Consider the following 21,708-nt stretch of genomic DNA (forward strand, 5'->3'; position numbering starts at 1 on the left):
TAGCGGAAGAAAGTCGAAATGCTCATCTCCACTTTCCATTATGTGGTGGCGTAACAGTTTGGTAAGCGTTTAGCGTTCGAACAGCGATGGCATTGCTCTGGATTGTGGCCGGCCTCGGTTAAGACAAAGGATTCTTCAGTGATATGTCAATTTATGGGAGCCGAGCTAAGGACAACGACGCCTCGAAGCGCTACTTATTCAAATTTTCTTGTTTACCAAGCATTACATAAAGAAATCTGACATTTTCTTGCGTTTTTTCTTATTAAAATCGATGACCCACTTGAACGTAAAAGTTGTCAAAGTGGCCACAATTGGATTGTCATTACGCGAGGCGTTTAGAAATTTTTGGCATTTCGCGTTATTGGAGCGATCCGGATTTTAGCACATTCTTGCCAAATTGTTATTGGTGTTGATGTGGCGTCTTCCCTTGACATTTCTCAAATTGTTATGATTTGTAATTATGTTTATCGATTTGATATTTAGTGCATCTCGGGTGACGCAAACGCTGGAAAATTTTCAGCCAGTTCTTGATTTAATAACCAGGAAAGCGCGATGCCTTAAAGCTGCTCCAGAAAATGGAAACGCAACATTATACAATAAAAATGAAAGTAAAGCACAAATTTTCCATTTTTTTTCTCTCAAGACACTGCTATTTGTTTTAATTAAACTAGCAGTAAATTTCCTTGTAGTCATTTGTCTTGCATCTGACACCACTGTTATATAAGCATAATAAGGGAGATAAAAGATGAGATTATTTCTAGTGGTCTATAAAAGGCAAAGCCACATGGGGTCTCGTAATTAAGAAAATCTCTAAAATGCCGGACGAAAATTGCGAAATTTTTTGCCACACTCCTTCAGAAATATTTTAGATACAAACTAGGCAATCACAGGGCCGTTAATTATTACATTGCGACCATTCGTTTACTGAACGAGCGTCCAATAATCCTGCATTTTACAAATGCTCGAATTGGACTTTCGATTTTAGCGGAAGTGAATGCTATTTTACATTTTTAGACGGAACGGAAGATTTTTATCAAGACAATTCAAGTTTCTTTTAATAATCATTAAAAAGTCTAAGTACGTAGTTTAAATTTGTTTGGGAAATTAATAAACAAGCTTAGTTTTCTTGTGTTTAATGAGTTTTTTTCCTATTAAACTGTCACAGCAAAATCGCCAAAAATTTGTGTGTTTTTTTTTTATTTCAACTTGCGTTTTATAATTACCATTTAAAAAATGTCAAACATTTTTTTTTGCTTTTACCGCGTAGACCATCAAGAAAAATCGTTTGGAATTATAATAACTCGGGACCGCTCCGGGCAACGATTCCAGCTATACCTACAGACATTTTTAATTATTCATTATTTATTTTAATTATTTAACAAAACGGTTTATTTAGGCCAATTTTTCGGCTTATTTTACCTTTTACACCCGTTTTTAATAATACGTACTTAGTTACCTATTTTTATTTTTATTTTTATTTTGTCTATTAGTTCTATTAGACCTAAGGTTTTCAATGGCCTTAGACGAATTTTTCTCAAGAACTACTAATTCTAGAGCATTTTAATCTATAATGGTATTCTTCATATTATCGTTTTGAAGATTTTACGATTTACTCACCATCAGTCGATTGATTATTTGTACACAGGGTGAGTCTACAAAAGTATTTTTTTACTACAGGGTGAGTCAATAGTGGGTTATTTCTGATTTTTTTAATATGGAGCCAGTAATACCGACTCCTGCTGACCAGGAATTTTAAGGAGTTTTAAAATTATTCTACAATAACGTTGTTCTGGGCATTGTTAAGTGTGTCTTGACAGTTTTGCTAAAATTATGTACTACTATAAATTATCTAAAAGAAAAGAAAAAACAAGTTAATTGTTAAATAAAAAAACAATGTTAATTCAATTAATGTTTTTAAAAATTAAATGAAGTTCCAAGTGGCAAGTGCAATTAGTATTTCTGGTTGCATCTTAGTACATGTTAGAAATAACCTGCTACTGACTCACCCTGTATATCTCAAAAACTAATTGGGACTGATTTCAATAATCAGAGATTTCGAAATCGGTGTTCTTTATTTAATTTTTCTTAGAAAGCTCTATTAAAATTTAATGTTTTGCTAAAAAATAATTTCGCGAATGATAACATCTGATTGGTTCAAATCGGTGACGTGATCATGCATTTAATCGTGAATTAAATTAATGACGCTTTTGTAACTGATTCTTAAGAATATTAATATGAATAAAATAAAAAAAAACATCGGAATATATTAATTAATCGAAATTTTATTATTTTGATTACTTTAAAATAACGATACTCTAATGTAAAACGTGTAACACCACCGTTAAGCACCAATAAAGAATCATTCTTATTAATATTTAAATAATTTTAATAAAATTGTTGCAGATTAAAGAACTACGTGTATTTAATTTTTACTGGCTAATGAAGTTTTTTACGGTTTTTCTTGCATAAAACAACATTTAAGCATCGCTTGTTTTAAAATGACATAACAAATAATAACTTATTGTAGCAATAAATAATTAATTCTAACTGTAAGAACTTGTAGAAAAATTCTGAAAAAATCATATGCATAGGGAAAAATGGTTGTTAAACAACTTAACTTGTTTTTTTATTTTATTAGAGCGCATCTCGTATCTTTGCCAGTTTTTCTAAAACTATGTATAGTAAAGCATAAGATGATTCTACCCTACATATCTTATTATATTCATTGCGTGCTTTTTCGTCTAAAAAACCAAATTTAAATAGTTATTAATAACGAAAACACATACTTAAAGTTTGAGGGCTGTCGTTATGCAACGAGCGTATGCGAGTTGCATTTCTAGACACCTAAAAACATTAGAGTTATTAATTTTTTTTGTGGGAACATTTTAATTTAAAATACGTTGTTGCTATGGGATGCGTGTTTTAAAATAGTGAAAACACGTTACTATCGGAAACGTGTTTTAAAATAGTGTTTATAAGTTAGGATTCAGATATTAAAAAGAAGACTTAAAATGTTACCAACAAAAAAACATTTTAATGATCTAAAAGTTGGTCGATAAATCTTAAGATTTTTGAGCCACTTTGATAACTCACAAAGCATTTTTCCAAACTCAATCTTAGAATGTTTTATGCACTTTTAAACAGGCTGAGTCTGTTAAAAGTATCTTAGTCTGTCTCTCAAAAGATAATAGTTGCAACGAATTTAGAATTCGCTGTTAGATACTTTTCTCTATCTATGTAGGTATATTTTGTTCAGAATATTCTTCTCTTCCTTGTAATTAAAATTAAAATTACGATTACTTCAATTTATAATTTTTATTAAATTACTTATTTTTTGAGGCTAGCGACATTTTTTTGGATTCTTATCACAAAACAACGTTACTTGTTTTCATATGACATAATAAATAAAAAAGTTTTACTTAATAGTAATAGTTAATTAATCTATTAATAAGTTATTTTTGTTTTAGTTTTTGAGATATAATACTTTTTAATTAATTATTTTGGGGTGGCTAGTGACGTTTTTTTTACGTTTTTTTTTACATTAAACAATAACAAATAGGCCCGGTTTACAGAACATTTAAATTGAAATCAAACTTTAATTCGAGATCAACTTGACATTTGTTAATGCATTTTAAATGGCAATTTATTAATGTCAAACTAGTTTAATTTTGAATTAATTTAATTAATAAACTAATTAATTAATTTTAATTATAATGAGTTACAGAAAAATTCTGAAAGTTTTTACATGCATAGTGAAAAATGCAGACTTTTAATAATTGTAGTCCCTTAACTTAACTTGTTTATTTATTTATTCATTCGTCTAAAATTAGAGCAGTCATATTTTTTCCGCAGTTTTTCGACTTTAGGTAAATGATTTTGTTATTCGAAAACTATTTATCGTAGAGCATTTTAACCTATTGCATATATTCAGTGCGTGCATTTTTGTTTAGATAACCATATTTGAAACATTTTTGTGATCTAAAGTTGGTCCAGAATTTTTACGTATTTTGACCCATGAACCTTCGAAGACTAAATCTTTGTGAAAATATGTCATTTCTTCCTTCAGGAGGAAAGAACGTACTTTCCTCTCTCATTTACCTCTCTTGTTTTTTTTCAAACATGAGGTATTTTATGTCTTTTGGAGCTTTAGAAGTGCAAATAATGGACAAATTTTTAATTTTTAATCGCTGTCTTTAAGAATAACTCGCCAATTTTTGTCACCAAATTTGCTCGCACATATCAGTGCATTTCCTGATAGGGAAATTCAAAATTTGTCAGTTCTGTCATTAGTCTAGAGCTTTTAAAAAATTTCTGAAAGAAAAGTTCGATGTATTTGTAATTTTGTAAGCATTTCGTTTCCGGAATCCGTATGGAAATGCTCCGGTTGTTCCGTTATTATAGCCTCCGCGTTGGTGACGAATTACATCAGCGTGAAAAACTCCGTTATTAACTTATTATCCAACGAATGAAAGGCTCGTCTCAGATTTTTCCATTTTTTTTCGCTGCTCGCTTCGTGCATCGCTGCATCTGGCCCCCGGAGGAGGCGGGCGGCCCCACCGGCAGCCACCCAACAAACGATCCTCGTTTCGAAATAATGAAGCAGCAGCGGCGATCCGAGCGCTCTTAGTTTATTTGGTAGCTCTCAGCGATGCACACGCATTTTTCTAAACTAGTATAAAGTGATTATGTGCACCGTCTGACCGGAGTCGCGACGCGAACTTGACGAGTGATATCAGTGATGGCTGCAGCTACCAACACGGTAATTCATGGAAGAGTGCTGAAAAAAATTATTATTTCAGTGACTTGTGTGATAATGTGATGATTTCGGCCGAGAAATGCAACCGATGGGTGCATAGTCGAGGCTGAGCCAAGGTTATGCCATCAGCGAGAGATTCAAACGATGAAGAAATCGAAAGTTGTGGCTGAAAAAATTCAGCTAATTTTAAAAATTTATTGCTAGTTCCGCGTTTGTGATATCCTCTGATACTCTCTTATCTAATTACTAGGAAAAAGCGACAAACAACATGCTTGCGGCTTGCATTTTTAGCAATTTGCAAACCCAATATCTTGTTTATCATTATTAATTATTATTCCAAAAAATGCTAAAATGCTAAAAAATGTTTTAAATCCAATTTTTTTAAGTTTATGGAAATTATTTAGTTGAATATGAATTTAGGGACAATTTTGACAAATTGCCAAATAAATTAAATGAATAATTTAACATTTAGCCATTGCTCTGTTTTAATATTTCTATTGAAGATCATTATAATTTTATTTAAACTTTTAAAGAAATGAGTCAGTTCTTTCAGTTTTATCGACAATTTGATGTCTTATTAGCTTATTATTTACTTATTATTATCGTTTGTCTATTTTTTTGCATACCAGAGGGTGATTAGAAAGTATATTTACCATGTCTGGTTGTTGTTTAAAAAAATAAACATAGTATTATGTTTTTGAAAATGAAATTTTGTTTGTTTTGTTTTTTGGAATTTAATTTAAATAATTATCATAAAATACGTTTTATGGTGGGTTATTGCCATTATACAAGGAGCGGCTGCTAAATACTGGATCAAAAACTAATGATCACTCAAAATTCAATATTTTTTTTTATTTTTTTTAGAATACGCTGTAATTAAATTTAATCAAGAAGTTAATGTTAAGTCGCTGCAAAAAATATTATTTTTTATTATTTTGGAACAAGCAATTCTTAAATGTTATTTTGTGCATAAAATAAATAACTTAAAAAAGTGTCACTAGCCTCAAAAATTAATTACCTAAATAATTTTGGTGCTAACGAATTTATTAAAAATTTTTTGCTCAGAATATAATCTTTTATTTCATTCTTGTTTGAGGTCACTTGAAAACATTTTCATAATATGTTTTTTAATACTAATTTAATTAATTAGTTAATGTTAATTTTAGAAGGAAGGGCGGAAAAATTTTGAAAAAAGTTACTTGCATAGAGAAAAATACAAATTGATTCAAAGCAATACCTATGTGTATGCATATGGTGTCGATAATATGAACAGATGCAGAAGTTCGAACAGCCCTGAACTTTTTGTGTTCACACTTTCGAGATTGTACTATGGTAGGATTATCAAAAACATACATCATACAAAATTCAGTGAATGTTTGCAAATTTTTGTACAATAAGTTATAATTAAATTAATTAGATAATTAGTTAATGTTAAGTCGCTAAAAAAATATTTTTTCTTGTTATTTTGGAACAAGCAAAGTTTAAATGTTGTTTTGTGCATAAAATTCTTAAACAAATTGTTATTAGCCCTAAAAAATAATTATCTACCTAGAAGTAATTGTGGTACTGGAATAGCATTATTTTAGACGAGCTATAGAATAACATTAGAAATTATAAAATTTCAGGTACTTAATCAGCATTTCCATAATTTGATTTTTTCATTAATTAAATTAATTAATTTATGTTGGTTAGAAGGAAGAGCAGAAAAATTCTGAAACAATCACATCAGACACTTAGAGAAAAATACAGATTGAACCAAACATGTAATCCATAAAATTTATATAATTGTTACAAGTCATTTTCCAAAAAAAATCTTTAAACATGTCAATTTTTATTTTCATAAATCGTACATTTTGACACTATGGTGACATTTACGAGGTCATTCCTATATTTTTTTTGTGTCAATTAACAATTTATTACTGTTTTAGATAATACACATTGTTATCTTTCTGACAAGTACAACAAAATGAAAAATAAACAAATAAAATAAATTAAAAAAGTTACTAACAAAAACACAGTTTAAAAACTCGACATTCGTTCTCACGCCAAGAAAATCCAACAAGAATTTATGGAAAGTTTTGTACAAAGAGCTTTATTTTTCTCTTCTTGGTCTTCTTATTTTTTTGTAATATTTTTATGCTAATTATGTTTAAAAATATAAAAAAACAACCGTCGTTTAGAAAATACGACAAGAACAAAGATATAATGTCTTTTTTGTTTAATTATTGTCAATATTTTTTTATTTTAATAAGAGATTTTTTAATTTTTAATTTTATTTTTTATTTTTTTCTTTATTACTGGTACTATAAAGATGTGCACTATCTAAAATAGTAAACAAAAATGTTAGTATTTGTCATTTAAAATAGTAAAAAATCACATGTTAAAATATTACTTTAATTATTTAAGAAAAATTAATCGACTTGTTCAAGGACTTTTCAAAAAAATAACCAGTTGATCGATAACAATAACATATACTTTTGGTCACTCTGTATAAAGTATTTAACAGAAAACGCTGATTTCTGTGCTATTAGTTTTTGAAACTTAATAAAAAATGTACACCCTGTAAAATTTAAAAAAAAACAAACAAAACATATTTTTTTACTTTATAAAGTAAATTGTTAAGCAAAAACGCTTGGTTTCATATACTTTCTTTTCACATGGTACATAGTAGGTACTAGTTTCAAATTGCTGATACAGATGAGATAAAATTCACAAAACTATTCATTCGCATCAACTTGCTGGGAAATGTAGCAAAGAAAGAGCAAATTTATTTAAGTGAATATAATATACATAGATAATTTTTTATTGCAAGTTTCCGCATTTGAAAGACTAAATAATTTGAATGCTGATTTTTTTAACTCATATGTTCTCCAGATTACAATTTCACACAGACTTAAATTTTATTGCAATATTTTTTGAATTTCCAAACTCATATTTTTCACAATTTTCGTTTTTAGAATTCTAGCTATTATGTGTTTCAAGTTTTTTGTGGTAACAGAAACAAAACTGTCTCAGTTTACTGTCTCAGTCTCAGTTTACTTTTATATTTTTTTAGGTATTCTAAGATCTTATAGTGTAGATAGTATGTGTTTCAAATTTCAGGTAGTTGGCAAATTAAATTTAAATTGATTAAGATTAACCATTAATATGATTGGTCAGAGTTTATGGTATTTTTGTGTATTATAATTTGGATTTAAACGTCAGTATTTCCATACGTTGTATCTGTCTAAAAGTGCTGAAGATAGTTAAAACCAGTCAAATATTTGCGATTCATTCTTAGCATTTAGCAAATAGCAACTTCTTATCACCGCAATTTGGAACCGACTTTATCTAATTTCGCGTATTTCCTTCAAATTGGCAATGGTTGTAATTTAAGTTTGAGTTTTGGTAATTTTTTATTGCAATTGTTGAAATTTTTAATGAATGCGACTCGTCCGTCCGGAACCCGCCTCTCCTTGTCTCAGTTAGTTGTCATCTGGGTAATAATTCAATGACGATTTCATCAGCAACAACAACACAGGGAGAAACTTTATTTATTTGCGCACGCCATCGGGCACAGACGTCCCCGATTTCGTTAAAATCGAATTTTCTTTCGGCCGTAATCGAAGAAAATAATTAATAACTTTCACTAGCATTGTGAGCGCCAACAAACGCCGGAAAATTAATATTCCTTGTCGCGCTTTATTGTGAAGACGCCGCTTTCAAAAAGTAATTCGCTGCTATTTCCTGCAGATTTTCCTGCTGGCTGTGGTGACCTTGGCGACGGCCAAGCCCATCATGGTCACCTTCGGGACGCACCAAGGCCCCATCGAGCCCCCAGAGCAGACGCCGAAGCCGGCCCCCAGGGCCGCCGCCGCCGCCCGTAGTCCCGCCCCCGTGGTGGAGGAGACGGAGGACGTGCCCAACCCCCACGTCTACCGCCCCCTGGTGCCCCACCAGTACCGCCGCAAGATCTACGCCCAGAGGCCGCCCCCGAGCCTCATTTTGGGCACCCCGATCGACCAGAAATACAACCCAGCTTTGGAGAAGTTCGAGCTTTATCAGAAGCAGCAAAATCGGGGGGTGGAGTACACGGGGCCCCATGTCTTCGAGAGACAACAGTATGAGTTGGAGAAGAGGGTGCCCGTCAGATATGTCAAGCCCCACTTTTATCAAAAGGAAAAAGTCAAAACGGTGCCGGAAATTGGGGTGGTTTATTCAGCAGGAGTGAGGTACTACGTGCCTCAGATTGTTTACGTTGAGCCGAGGCAGGATGAAGAGCAGGAAAATTCGGTTTATGATCACAAGGATGAAAAGTATTTCTACAAAGTCAAGGGACAGTGAAACGTGAACAAGTGCCAAGAAATTTTGAGGAAATTTAATAAGTCGAGGAATTAATGTGTCATAATTGTATGATACCAAATATGTAAATATTTTAATAAATTTATTTAGTGTTAATGAGTTGTTTTATTTAACTAATGTTTGCAAAAAGAAGCTTTTCACACTACGAGGAGTAGTACTAGACACGTGGATCGAGTGAAAAAAATAAGAACTAAAAACTATAACTGTTCCATAAACTTTCTGGTAAAGTTTTATATTTTTGGAACAAACGCGTTTAAAATTTGCAAAAACTAAAAATTATATTGAATACCGGTTTTGACGGAACTAAACAAAAATTTCCAGAAAGTTAAACATGTCGTATTCAGCTTTCAAATGTCTACAGAGTGTTTCAAAAATAGTGCACTAAGTTTCGAATGCAGATAAGACGTTCTATTAAATAATATAAAAAATGAATGATTTATGTAATGTTAACGGTTGTTTTATTTACCTGTTGGTTTTTTTAACAAAAAAATTTGATAATACACTATTGCGAATAATTACGTTAAATAAATTACACTTTTCACACTACGGGGAGTTCTGCTTGGATCGAATAAAGAAAACAAACAAAACTGTAACTTCGTCTGACTTTGAGTTTTCAGTTTTCGATAGATAATATTTTATTTATTTTTCGTTTAAAGCTTTTGGGAAAAACACGTTTAAAATTTTCAAAAACACTACATTTATATGTCAATTACGGCGAAACTGAAGAAGTAATTCCCAAAAAACAAACATCGTCGTAATAAGCTTTCTCATGTCTACAGAGCGATTCAGAAGTATTGCACCAAGTTTTGATGGGTAGTAAAACATTCAGTTAAATATAAAAAAATTACAAACAATCAATTTTTTTATATTTTATGTCTACTGGGCACATCTACATATCGTGATTTTTTGACAAATTTTATTTTTTTAAATTAAAAAAAACACTAAAGTTTAAAGGTAAATTTAAAATAATTATTAACGTTATGTTAGGACATAAACATAAACAACATATCATAAAAACATTAAAAAACAATGAAGACTGAACAATTTGATAAAATAGGTTTGAAGCTTCAATAATTTTTTAAATTATGTCTCTACGAATTTTTCCATAACTTTTTCCGTAATCTACACTATTTAATTTAATGTTGCAAGATCTACTTTTTTCGCTAACTAAAACTGGCTCAAAAATCTAACATATGATGAATTTTATCTCGTGGGAAAAGGCATAAGTAATTTTTGGAATTTTTAATTTAGTTGGATGTCTTTTAACACTGCTAAAGAGATGTATCAAGACTTTTGAAAAGCGTAGGCGTAAACGAATTTGTTTTTTTCACCTGCTGCCTAACAAAGTTAGAGATACTATTCGTAGTTACATTAACAAAATTTTAAATTAGACAGTGGGAGTTTGCTAAAATTATATGTATTTTACTACCATTTTCTCAAAAACTAATAATAGCCAAAAACAGTGTCTGCTGTTAAAAACTTTTTTTTTCTAGACAAGAGAATTTTTTCAGAATTCTTCTAATACTTTCGAATAATAATTACAATCAGTTAATTAAAATAATTAATATCAATAAAATTTATGATATTAATTAATCCATATTTTACGATTCACTTAAATGATGTGTTCAACAAAAAATTCTTAATAAAATTTTTGCCAACTTTAAAACTTGGTTAATTTTTAGTTAATTAATTATTTTTCGTGGCTTGTGACGTTTTTTTTACAGTTTTTTACTTAAAACAACATACTTATATTTCATTTTCCTGAAGATGCCTCGTAAAAGAGCAGGTAAAACGTCGACATTATTCTATAAATTAACGTGGTATAACTCAAAAGACCTAGATATTGAACCATAGTTTGTGCTAAAATTACATAAGAAAAATTTTTTTGAAGCGACTTAATAGTAATTAATTGAGGAATTAATTTTAATTATATGGAATTGTAAAAAAAATAAAAATAGCACATGTGTCGAGAAAAATATACTGTTTGACAGCAAACACTGACTTTGTGATTATTAGTTTCTGAGATATTCGTATAATGAAAATATACTTTTAGCAGCTTAATCAATTATTAGAAAACCTAGAATATTTTGGTTATTTTAGAAGTAAGATTTATTGGTCACAATTAGACCAATGACTCACAGAATTTTTTGTAGTAGTTAAACATTTTTCTTAGTTAGGTGTTGTTATGTATTTTCTGTGACTTGTGTATAAGACTGTATTACCTTCTTGTACCAAATAAACAATAGACTAATTATTTTTTTCAATAACAAAATAAAACAAATAAAACTCGGTTCTCTTAAGTTATTAACTGAATCATCTTATTCCTATAGGTCCTAGGTATTTAGAAAAGTACGTAAAACTATGAATTAAAGTTAATTTTTATTTAGAATTTTTAAACCAATGAAGCCTGAAAAACTGACAAAATCGCCGCTTATTTTATGAGTTAAAAATAAACGGAAGGTACAGCACCTTAAAATTGACAACAACCCCTTATAATATAAAATATAATATTAATTAATTTAAATATTAATTAATTAATATTTAATATTAATCTAAAAAAGAATCTAGATTTAGAAACGGCTATACAAAAGAATCAGGTAAATTGTAAAGGAAAACCTAGAGAAGAGTTCGAAAACTATTCTAATAAACGATCGAGATAATTGTAAACGAAACAATCAAAGAACTTTGAAGACTCAGAGTAGAATCTAAAAAAGAATTTTCAGAATATGTAAAAGAAGTGTTTGTAACCTAGAAAATAACAATAATGAAGCGTCTAGAGAAAAATTTATAAAAAAATTTCAAGATGAGTTTATAAAATAATCCAAAGAAGAGTCAGTTAGATCAGATATGGAAAAATCTGGAGAAGAGTTTAGAAACAATGCTAAGGAATAATACAAAAATTGTAAGTGTATCTCTCGCAGAATTTTGAAAAAAAAATTCTATGCAGGGTAAAATCTAAGTGAGAATTTGGAAATGTTTGCCTATGTACTCTTATTTATTTTATTTATTCGTAGTTTTTTTTTCAATTCGTTTGCTTATTTTTTGGATTTTTGAATATTTGTAAAATCGATTCTTATCTAGTAATTTATTTTAGGCTAAGACCAATACTGCCGTGCTAAGCAAGAACGTCGTAACTGATTTTATATGAATCTTGAGTTATGTCTTGTTTTCTACATTTTCAGAGTGCACTGTTATTTTAAATGCTAGTAACATGGAATATTGAAGTCAACCTAACAATTTATTTGTAAGAAGGAAATATGTATGCAATTGTATCCATTATTTTGCCAAATCGCTGTTATTCCACATACGACGTTTAATTTTTATTTATTTTTTTAATTAAGTAAAAGTAACTAAGTAAAAAAGTCGTAACTACAAAAATATTTATTAACCGCTTTAAACAAATGAAATAATACATAACAACACGAAAATTATAAAAAAATGTACCCAAGAAATTACACCTAGCGTACGCTACTTTTGAAATAAAAGCAAATTTTGCCAAAAAATCAATCGGTTTTCTGGTAGAATATTTTTAAATTTTTTTAAGAGTTCCTGTTTTCTTTCTGTATCTATGCCATTTGTTGTGTGTTTTTGAGTGGGTTTTTTGAATATGATGTTATTGATGTTAGGAAATTTAACTCTATAAAGTCACAAAACTGCATCTATATTTCATGTTTTTTTTCCTCGTTCAAACGTAACGTTAACCATGTCGCTTAGGTAAGGTCGATTAATAATTTTGGTCAATTTGTACTGTGAACTGTAGTCTTGCCATTTGAAAAAGTTTTCAATTTTCATTTGTTTAATTTTAGTTCTTGTACCCGTCCTTCCACCGAATTGACAAAATCGTCAAAGTCATACACTTTTTTTTGTTTTTTTAATTGTAATTCGACTTGGTAATCAACCAAACTTGGAGGGACCTAATATTTTTGATTAGTTTTAGAAAATATACAATTTTTGATTCATTAATGAGTGGGTTTCATATACATTTTATAGTTACGACTTTCTTGCTAAGTAATATTGCACAAACCCCACATACGTCAATTTTATTTACGTATTTCGTCTTATTAATTTCTGGATAATATCTATTAAAGTTATTTAGAATCAAAGTGATTGCACTATTGATCTCAGATTTTGTGTTATCTCAAATTTGACAAAAAAGTCAGTTACGACGTTCTTGCTTAGCACGGCAGAATAGTTTCCAATTAATTAAATGTCAGACTTTTTCTAAATAAGGTGTCAACAAAGTACCCACGTAATTCATTAGAGCTGCTACTTGGGGAGAGTGAAATTTGTATGTAGACTGCGGTCGTCGAAACAAAATAAATTTTTTATGGCTATTTTCAGATGCCTTAGCCGATAGTAACTTTAGAAATTAAGGTAGTCAACGTGTGTGGAAATTAAAATTTCCTCTTTTGAAACCGAAATTTTTAAATGCTGGAATTGTCGATCGAAAAAATGTTGTTACACTTTTTCTATTATTTTGCAAACAAAAAAATGATCGTTTGAAAATAAATCATTTGCTCGGTGATTACAAGCTGTGGTTTTCGCTCCGACACCTAAAAACACTTAACGAATTAAGGCCACCATTATCAAATTACCAAGCGTTTCAACTGCCCATTTACAGATCCATTTCCATATCGCCCACTAATTTAAAACCGCATTTTGCCTTAATGCGACATTTCTGAAATGAGTCCAATAACTCTTTCGTTCCAATGCCGTGCCATTTCAATTGACAAATCACTCAACATGAAACCGCAACCTGTTTTCCTGCAAATCTCACAATTGCGATGGGAAAAGGAAGCACCGCCAACCCCTTCGGCTGAAATTTCAATCGCTCGTTATATAAACAATTAAAAACAGCAATAAGGAACTTGCAGTGTTGCATTGCGATAATTTCAATGTAATAATATGTGTTACAAAATACCGGCAATTAGATCCTAGAATGGACGCATGCAGATAATATGCATAGAGATTCCGACGAAAATGTGCAGTTTCGTCACGAGTGGCTGAAAAAGCGCGAAGAAAGTTCTTTGTGCCGAAATATCGCGCCTCTAATCGGTTTATGACTTAATTATGTGAAAGGGAAAATTCGGCTATTTTTGTGATAAGATGGGAGAATAATGGAAAGGATGTTTGTGGGGCATTAGAAGAGTTGTTTCCGAAAAAGGCATAATTGTGGTAAAATTGCCCAATGTGAAGATTACATCGGCCACATAATGGCGCGACCAAGTTAGGAAAAATTCCAGTCGAACAAGTGTTATGAAACGAAAATTAAAATACAGTAAGTTTTGTTTTGACCATGATGGTATTTATATATGGGCGTTGCCGAATTGCCAGGCGAGAATATTAGGATAAATGAGAGAAAGTAAACAATATCGGTGAAATTGTTGCGTAAACGGACGATAAAAAAGCAATTAAAGGCGCTGATGATTTTATTCAAGAATCAACCGTTTGATTCATTTGAATAATTTAAATGTTAGATGTGATGAAATAATTACTCACATTTTTCACGCTGTTTTGCTCCGGGGACATTGTTGAGTCATTAATTATTTAAACAATTTTATCATAAAAATGCTTCACAATTATTCAATAATAGTTTACTACTACACTGAACTCGTATAAGTAAATATTAACACCACAATATAAAAAAACGATCATTTTTTAATCACATTTTTTATCTTGTGTACATCTTAGATATTATTTTGCAAAATTTCGCTTAAAGTAAGCCAAAAAATCACCAAATTAGGTCGAAAATGAAATTATTTTCAATTTTTCTTATACAAATTTTGGCTAGAAAATCACGAAATTTGACCGAAATTGATGTAGATCATGCCAAAGCTTAATTTTTGTGTTATTTATTTTATTTCACTCGAATTATCTCATTTTCGAGCAAAATATTTTCGAAAATAAGCTGAAAAACGTTAAAGTTTTTTTAAAAAATTTTATTTATTTTTATATTTTCATGGAAATAAACACGTGTTTGAAGTTTTATTCTCAATTTCTTTTGAGAAACAGAGTGAAGAATCACTAAATGTAAATTTAAATATAAATTTTCTGAACATCTTGAAGTAAAAACTAAAAATAAAGTTTTTTTAGACAAATCATGTTAAAGTAGGTAACAATTAAATTATTTGTACCGTCTTTCAAACAGATTAATTTATTGTACAAGAACTTTTACAACAATAAATTTTGTTCAAAAATCATCTTTTTTGCATTTCGTGAACATTTAGGCACGTTTTAAAAGTCAAATCTTAGTTTTTTTTCATGTTTTGCTTAAAGAGACCGAAATGTCATGATTTAAATGTAATTTAAATCTTAAATTATCTAATTTTTTGTATTGTTTGAGTACGTTTTTTCTTCGGAAACGCAATTATTTTGTTAAACACAGATCGAAAATCCACGCAGGTATACTTATAAAATATAGGTGTTAAATATATAAAATATAGGCTTTTTCATGTTTTGTTGAAATAAATCTATGTTTTTTTTTCGAAAAATCGAGTTGGATAAAAATCCCCGAATTAGATCGAAATTGTTGTTAACTTAATTTTTAGGTCAAGGCAGATTTAATTTGAAAGGATTTTCAACTAACTGAATGTAAGTTTCTCTCCATTTAGCTTATTTTTAAGAAAAATTTTGTCAAACTAAGCCGAAAAAACACGACATTTGGTCGGCAATCATTTTCTGTTTGGTAAAACAAATCAAAAAATTACCAAATTAAGACGAAAATTACACAGTTTTTGCTTTTTTGGAATGTTTCGTATGTTTTGAGTTAAAAATAGAAATATTCTCAAAATTTTGTTTAAATCATACCGAAGAATTTAACTAAATTAGTCCGAAACAAAATGCATTTTTGTTCTTTCCGAGTTGTTAATTAAACTTTTTCTTTCAAAAAAATTAACTAAAACTGGCTAAAAATTCATAAAACTTCTTCGAAATTGATATTACTTTTTTATTCTAGTCAACTTGTTCTTTTTGAACCTGAAACTTAATTATTTTGAAAGATTTTATCACAATACGCCTAAAAATTACAAAAATAAAATCACATTGATGTTGCTTTGTCTATTTTTCTTGATTTCATTTATTTTGAACAAAATTCCGTCAAGAGTAAGTTGCAAATTAAAAATTTTTGTACAAAATGGAGTTACTTTTTTACACACTTTTTTAAGTTTTTCACCAAAAGAAGCCAGGAGGAGAAATTATCTAATTAAGTCAAATTTTTTTTATTACCCTTAATAATTAAAATTAGCTAATTAAAAAATTAAAATCAAAAAAATTTATGATAATATTAATTAAACGATATTTTACGTTTTTTACAGTTATTCTAAAACGACACATCAATGATGTGTTCAGTGAAAATTTTTATAATAATAATAATAATAATAATAATAGTAATAATAATAATAATAATAATAAATTTATTTCTAACAGACAAATATGTCTATAGTGGATAATTACATGTAAGTGATACAAAATATAATTTTAATACAAACAGAATAATTCTAAATAGCAATTCTTTCCAGTTTTACAACGTAGTTCGTTTGTTCAATTTTAAGTTATTATTTAATTAATAATTTTTTGTGGCTTGGACGTTTTTTTACAGTTTTTCTTACAAAAGAACACATTTAATCATAGCTTGTTCTAAAGTTACCTAAGCAATATTTTGTTGTATCGACTGAATTAATAGTAATCACTTAATTAAGTATTAATTCGAAAAATTAAGTCAAAAATTAGACAGTTTTTGCTTTTCTTGAATGTTTTGTACTTTTTGAGTTAAAAATAGAAATAAGTATTCTCAAAATTTCAGTATTTCACGAAAATTAACCAAGCTGAAAATTTATTTAATTGTGTCAAAATTTAAAAATAACACTGTTCGAGTTTTACGTTTTAGTAGGACATTTTTAATGTAAATTAAGCCAATAAATCGTCTAAGAGTTTAATAATCTCCAATTTCATTGAATAATTCGAAATGACATTCCAATCAAGTTGTAATAAGAATCCGTGTTATGCTGTGTTTGTTAAGTGTACAACAAATTTTAATCAATCCCACGTTAAAATTTATTTTGCATCAGTCGAATAGTTGAGTCAAGTTTTGTTCTGAATTCTTTAACAGGTCTTCATAATTATATAACATCTGCAAAAAATGGTAAAAAGCCGTTTCAGCTGTCCGCCTTAAAATTGTGCCGGAAATACCAATTCATCATCGTTTTTAACAATGCAGATCATAACTTTCGTTCATTGCTTGGAAAGTGCTCAACTCACTTCCCAATTACCAATGCAAATGCCTATCGATAACAATCAAATCGATAGCAAAGAAAGCAATTCAAAACCAAACCCTTAGATCACTCAATTACAATCTCGTCATAATAATCCTGAATCGCTCTGGCCTTTTACCCATCGAGGTGTCCAATTACTTATGTAAATCGAACTGCAACCGATAGGAATCCACGGCTTTGTTTCGCACTTTTACTCCTCGTCATTAATAATTGCATGCGATCAAGATATCGCGTATTATGACAGATGAAAACAACGATACGATGTAACATTGCAATCAATCATGTTTTCAGCACATTACATTTTTTCAGGCTTGTCGCAGACAAGGAACTGAACAACAATGCCGACCGCTTTTTCGGAAGGAGTAACTTTCGCTCTCAAAACAATGCAATTATATAAAGGAGTCAATTAATTCAGTTAACTTCACAATTAGTGCAAACCCTCAAGGACTGCGACATTACCTGCTCATTATCACCGATTCTTGCAACAAAATAACTTTCTCCGACGAAAAAAACAAAAAAACCCTTTGTTTTTTTGCGATCTAAAATACAGAGTTCGATATTTTGCACTAAAATAACTTTCGCCGATCTGAAGACTAAAAACCTGAAAATTAGAACATTTCAATCATCGCATGTTTGCGGTAATTATTAGTAATCTCACCGAGATGTAATAAATTGAAAATAAAATTGTCTTGCAACGAAAGAAAAGCGATATTGCTATTACGTGAAAGATATTTTGAAACTTCGCTACTTTACCAATCTCTAATACGTCTATCACTTTTACAAAAAAACGCCTAGAAATGCAGCATATTCTTTCTGTAACTTTGCTATAGAATGAGCGTTGTTACTGAGTGACGATTTTTCTAATCATTAAACATTGTCCAATAAATTTTAATATTTTTGCTCTCTTATGGATGAGGTGCTAAATGCAAATTCGAATTATTAAAAATCTTTTACTTGGCTGTGTTTAATAGCATTTTTCTGTTCAAGAAAAAGATCAAAAGTGAGTGGTTTCAATTTATTGTTTTATGCAGATTTCGAATTTGAAACCCACCTGTTTCCAACGGTTTTACTATTTCCTATATTCACGTTTTTTAAATGTTAAGATTTAAACTGAAAATTAATTTTTTTGACCATTAGTTAATGTTAATATTAATAAATGATTTTCTCTAAAGAATGATGTATGGACGTCATTAACCTTTCATTCATTATTTTGTGATTTTGACGTTTGAACATATGGAAGACACCAGTTAATTGATTAATTAAGTAAACTTCACACAAAAAATTAATAAAGAACTTTGAATTAAAAAAAATAAAAGTGTCCTGAATTTTTTGAGCGACAGTATATCTCAAAAACTAATAATCGCACAAAATTCAGCGTTTGCTATTAAATCATTGTTAATTATTTCACATTTTTCTGCTTTTTGTTCTAATTAAAATTTGTTAATCAAAAATATTAATGTCAATAAAATTAATCAAATTAATCGAAATTTTATTACTTTTCTAGAAAGCTCAATTAAAGTTAATTGCGTTGTTAAAAGTTAACAACGCGAATGGACCAACGAAACTGCTTCAATTTGGTCACGTGATCACGCATTTAATTGCGACCGGTTTACAGAAGCGTCATTAACAACGTTAACAACGCGAATGGACCAACCAAACTGCTTCAATTTGGTCACGTGATCACGCATTTAATTGCGACCGGTTTACAGAAGCGTCATTTATTTAATCCGCAATTAAATGCGTGATAAACTGATCACGTGACCAAATTGAACAAATGTGATTGCTCCATTCGCATTGTAAACTTTTAACAACGAATTAAATTTTAACAAAGCATTCTATAACCAGGCCTCTAGTGTTAAATGATGTTTTTGTGAAAAAAATTCTTATAAATGATTACTAGCATCAAAATTACGTTTATTCAAATTTTTAATTTTTACCTACAATTTTTTTTGAGAGCCAGTCACATTTGTGTAAGGACTGATTTTTATTACAAAACATTATTTTAAACTTCGCTTGTTCTTATAGGTGACACTGGAATTAAGAATTTTTTGCAGCTATTGCAAAACAATTAATTCATTTTAATTTAAGAAATTGTAGAAATTTTTTGAGACAATTTATAATATAGAAAAACAAAAACGTTATATGCTGGGCAATTATAAATTTTTAAAATATACAGGATGTCTCGCGAGGTAGAGCACTTATTTTAACCATAGATTAAGCATTAAAAATAAACTAACTCATATTTTTTCATAAAAAGGTTTATTATGAAATTATTATTAGCCTTCAAAAGTTACCACAAATTTACAAAAATACAGACTATACTTTTTACCTTTACAAAATTTTGCAAAATGGAAATCACAAGGTCGTAATGCATTGTTAAAAGAAGCTAGAAGGGCCTTCTTGACATATATTGTTTTATAACTTTGTAGCACAAATTAGTTTTATTAGAATTTGAAAGCCTATTCTATTTAGAAACTTTTGGTCTATTGAAATTTTTTTGTAAAATGTACAGTTTTTGAGTAAAATAATAAAATGTGAAAATGTACAGTAAACGGCTTCGATTTCAAATCTGTCGGTGCAAATGTTATTGCCAAACGTTTTCAAACTTTATTACAATTTTTCTTGTTATGTCTGTTCATTTCACAAACATCTAAGCTTCAGTTCATTTAAAAAAAGTACTGGTTTTGGGGTAACTTTTTGGAAAATATTAATTTCATAATAAAAAATGAAAAATATGGATCAGTTTTTTTAAATCCAGAATCTATAGTCAAAATACACCCTGTATAGTAAAAATACACTTCCAATAGCCCCAACCTGTATAATTCCTCTAAGTCAGCAAGTCAGCAAATTGTACCTACAACGGTCAGTTGAAGGAAAATTTTTGTGACTCCTGGCGGCCCGTTTTTGAACACAATTTACTGAAAACACAACCGGTTTTCAAAAAAATGCAAAAATTACGTCCCACGACTAATTATTATCGAGTTTCTACCGTTTGTCTTACAGTAATTCGATAAAATTCAGTCAAAGTTTAACCTTATTTAAAGTTATAAATTTGGTATTAAATACAATAAGTTAGTAGGCAACGAAAATTGTTGATAATAACTAGTCTGTTAATGTGCGATTAATCTTAACTATTGAAGGTACTCACTCGCTATGCTTGTTCGTGCTTTAAACAGTATTAATAAATGAAAAACTGGCCAAAATATAAACGGGTGATTTAAAATAATGAATCCATTGAACCACAGCAATATTGGTTAATCTTTTCGACATAAAAACTCACTGTAAACGTTCTAAAGGAGGATTCTAATGTTCAACTTCAATTACAATTAAATAAGGATTAGTTGCAGAAGTGATTTCTAAAAAACAAATACAAATTGTTTATTGTCGACATTTCCCATTCAATTTTTCCATGGATTGCGGATTTGTTGCGGTTGAGTTCCCGCTGATCGGAAGATCGTTGAATGATGCGCTCTTGAATTCTCACGATCTCGGTTTTTCCTCTAATTACGCAACTGCACTATTTCACAACTCATTAACGCCGGATTTGCGCATTGTGTCATTTCAAGCTCGTAGAAAATGATTTATCGTTTGCGTTTTGGGGAAAAAGAAAGCGACGCATAATTTATGTAAAATATTATAATAATCGGTGGCGTACGGAAGAGAGTCGGACGTGTATTAGAAAATATCTAATTAATTCCGAGAGAATTCTGATTGAAATACAAAACTGAATGAATGAAGATTCTCTAGACAATAATTACGTCACGATGTACATCAGTTTAATTGACATTTCTATTCCGTTGACTTTCTAATAACTTCCTTTCTGAAATACTGAAAGAAATACAAGCGCCGGTCAACGACACGCCTGAAAAATCCAACGTGAGCTACGACTGATCAAGTAACCGTGACTTTAAATCAAGGCACGCCTGGATCAGAGAAAAAATTCACGGCCGACTATATCTTTTCACATCGCTTGATTTTGAAGATTATTTCGATTTCGAGTTAATTAAAGTGTTGCGAGATATTTCAGCGCAATAATCACGCATATGTGAATGCGGTGTGTATTTAGCTAATTATCTATAATTTTATTGATTATTGATTTATGTAATTATGGGGCAAAGCTGTAAAGTCGGGTCTAATTTATAGAAGATCAAATGTTGGCTGAGATTTACTCTTCAAGGCTGTTTGTCCTTGATCTACTCAGACTTGAATTAAAAACAAAACGGATGTATTCTATTTGAAACAGCAACATTTTATCATTACAACAGGAAACGTCGTTTCAGGAAGAATAATCTCGTTGAGAACATTCATTTGTCTACCATTCTATAATGATAATCATCTGTT

The 21,708-nt window shown here is 29.8% G+C and overlaps 1 protein-coding gene across 2 annotated transcripts; it reads left to right on the forward strand.

The window, feature by feature from the left end:
- Positions 1-25: 25 nt before the first annotated feature.
- GV1 lies at positions 26-9,193 on the forward strand. Of its 2 annotated transcripts, none has more exons than XM_064356657.1 (2): positions 26-61; positions 8,489-9,193. In XM_064356657.1, the coding sequence occupies exons 1-2, from the start codon at positions 41-43 to the stop codon at positions 9,077-9,079; spliced, it is 612 nt and encodes a 203-aa protein (XP_064212727.1). In that variant the 5' UTR covers positions 26-40; the 3' UTR covers positions 9,080-9,193. The 2 variants fall into 2 exon arrangements, with proteins under 2 accessions (XP_064212727.1, XP_976200.2); XM_971107.5 differs by lacking the exon at positions 26-61 and adding an exon at positions 4,589-4,759.
- The last annotated feature ends 12,515 nt before the right edge of the window (positions 9,194-21,708 follow it).

The sequence above is a fragment of the Tribolium castaneum genome, chromosome 5 (genome assembly GCF_031307605.1).
Source record: "Tribolium castaneum strain GA2 chromosome 5, icTriCast1.1, whole genome shotgun sequence".
In the NCBI taxonomy this organism is placed as follows: Eukaryota; Metazoa; Arthropoda; class Insecta; order Coleoptera; family Tenebrionidae; genus Tribolium; species Tribolium castaneum.

Coding starts and splice junctions, on each gene's coding strand:
- GV1 (XM_064356657.1), top strand. CDS start 41: ATGTGGTGGCGTAACAGTTTG. Junction 62..8,488: donor TGTGGTGGCGTAACAGTTTG/GTAAGCGTTTAG, acceptor TATTTCCTGCAG/ATTTTCCTGCTGGCTGTGGT.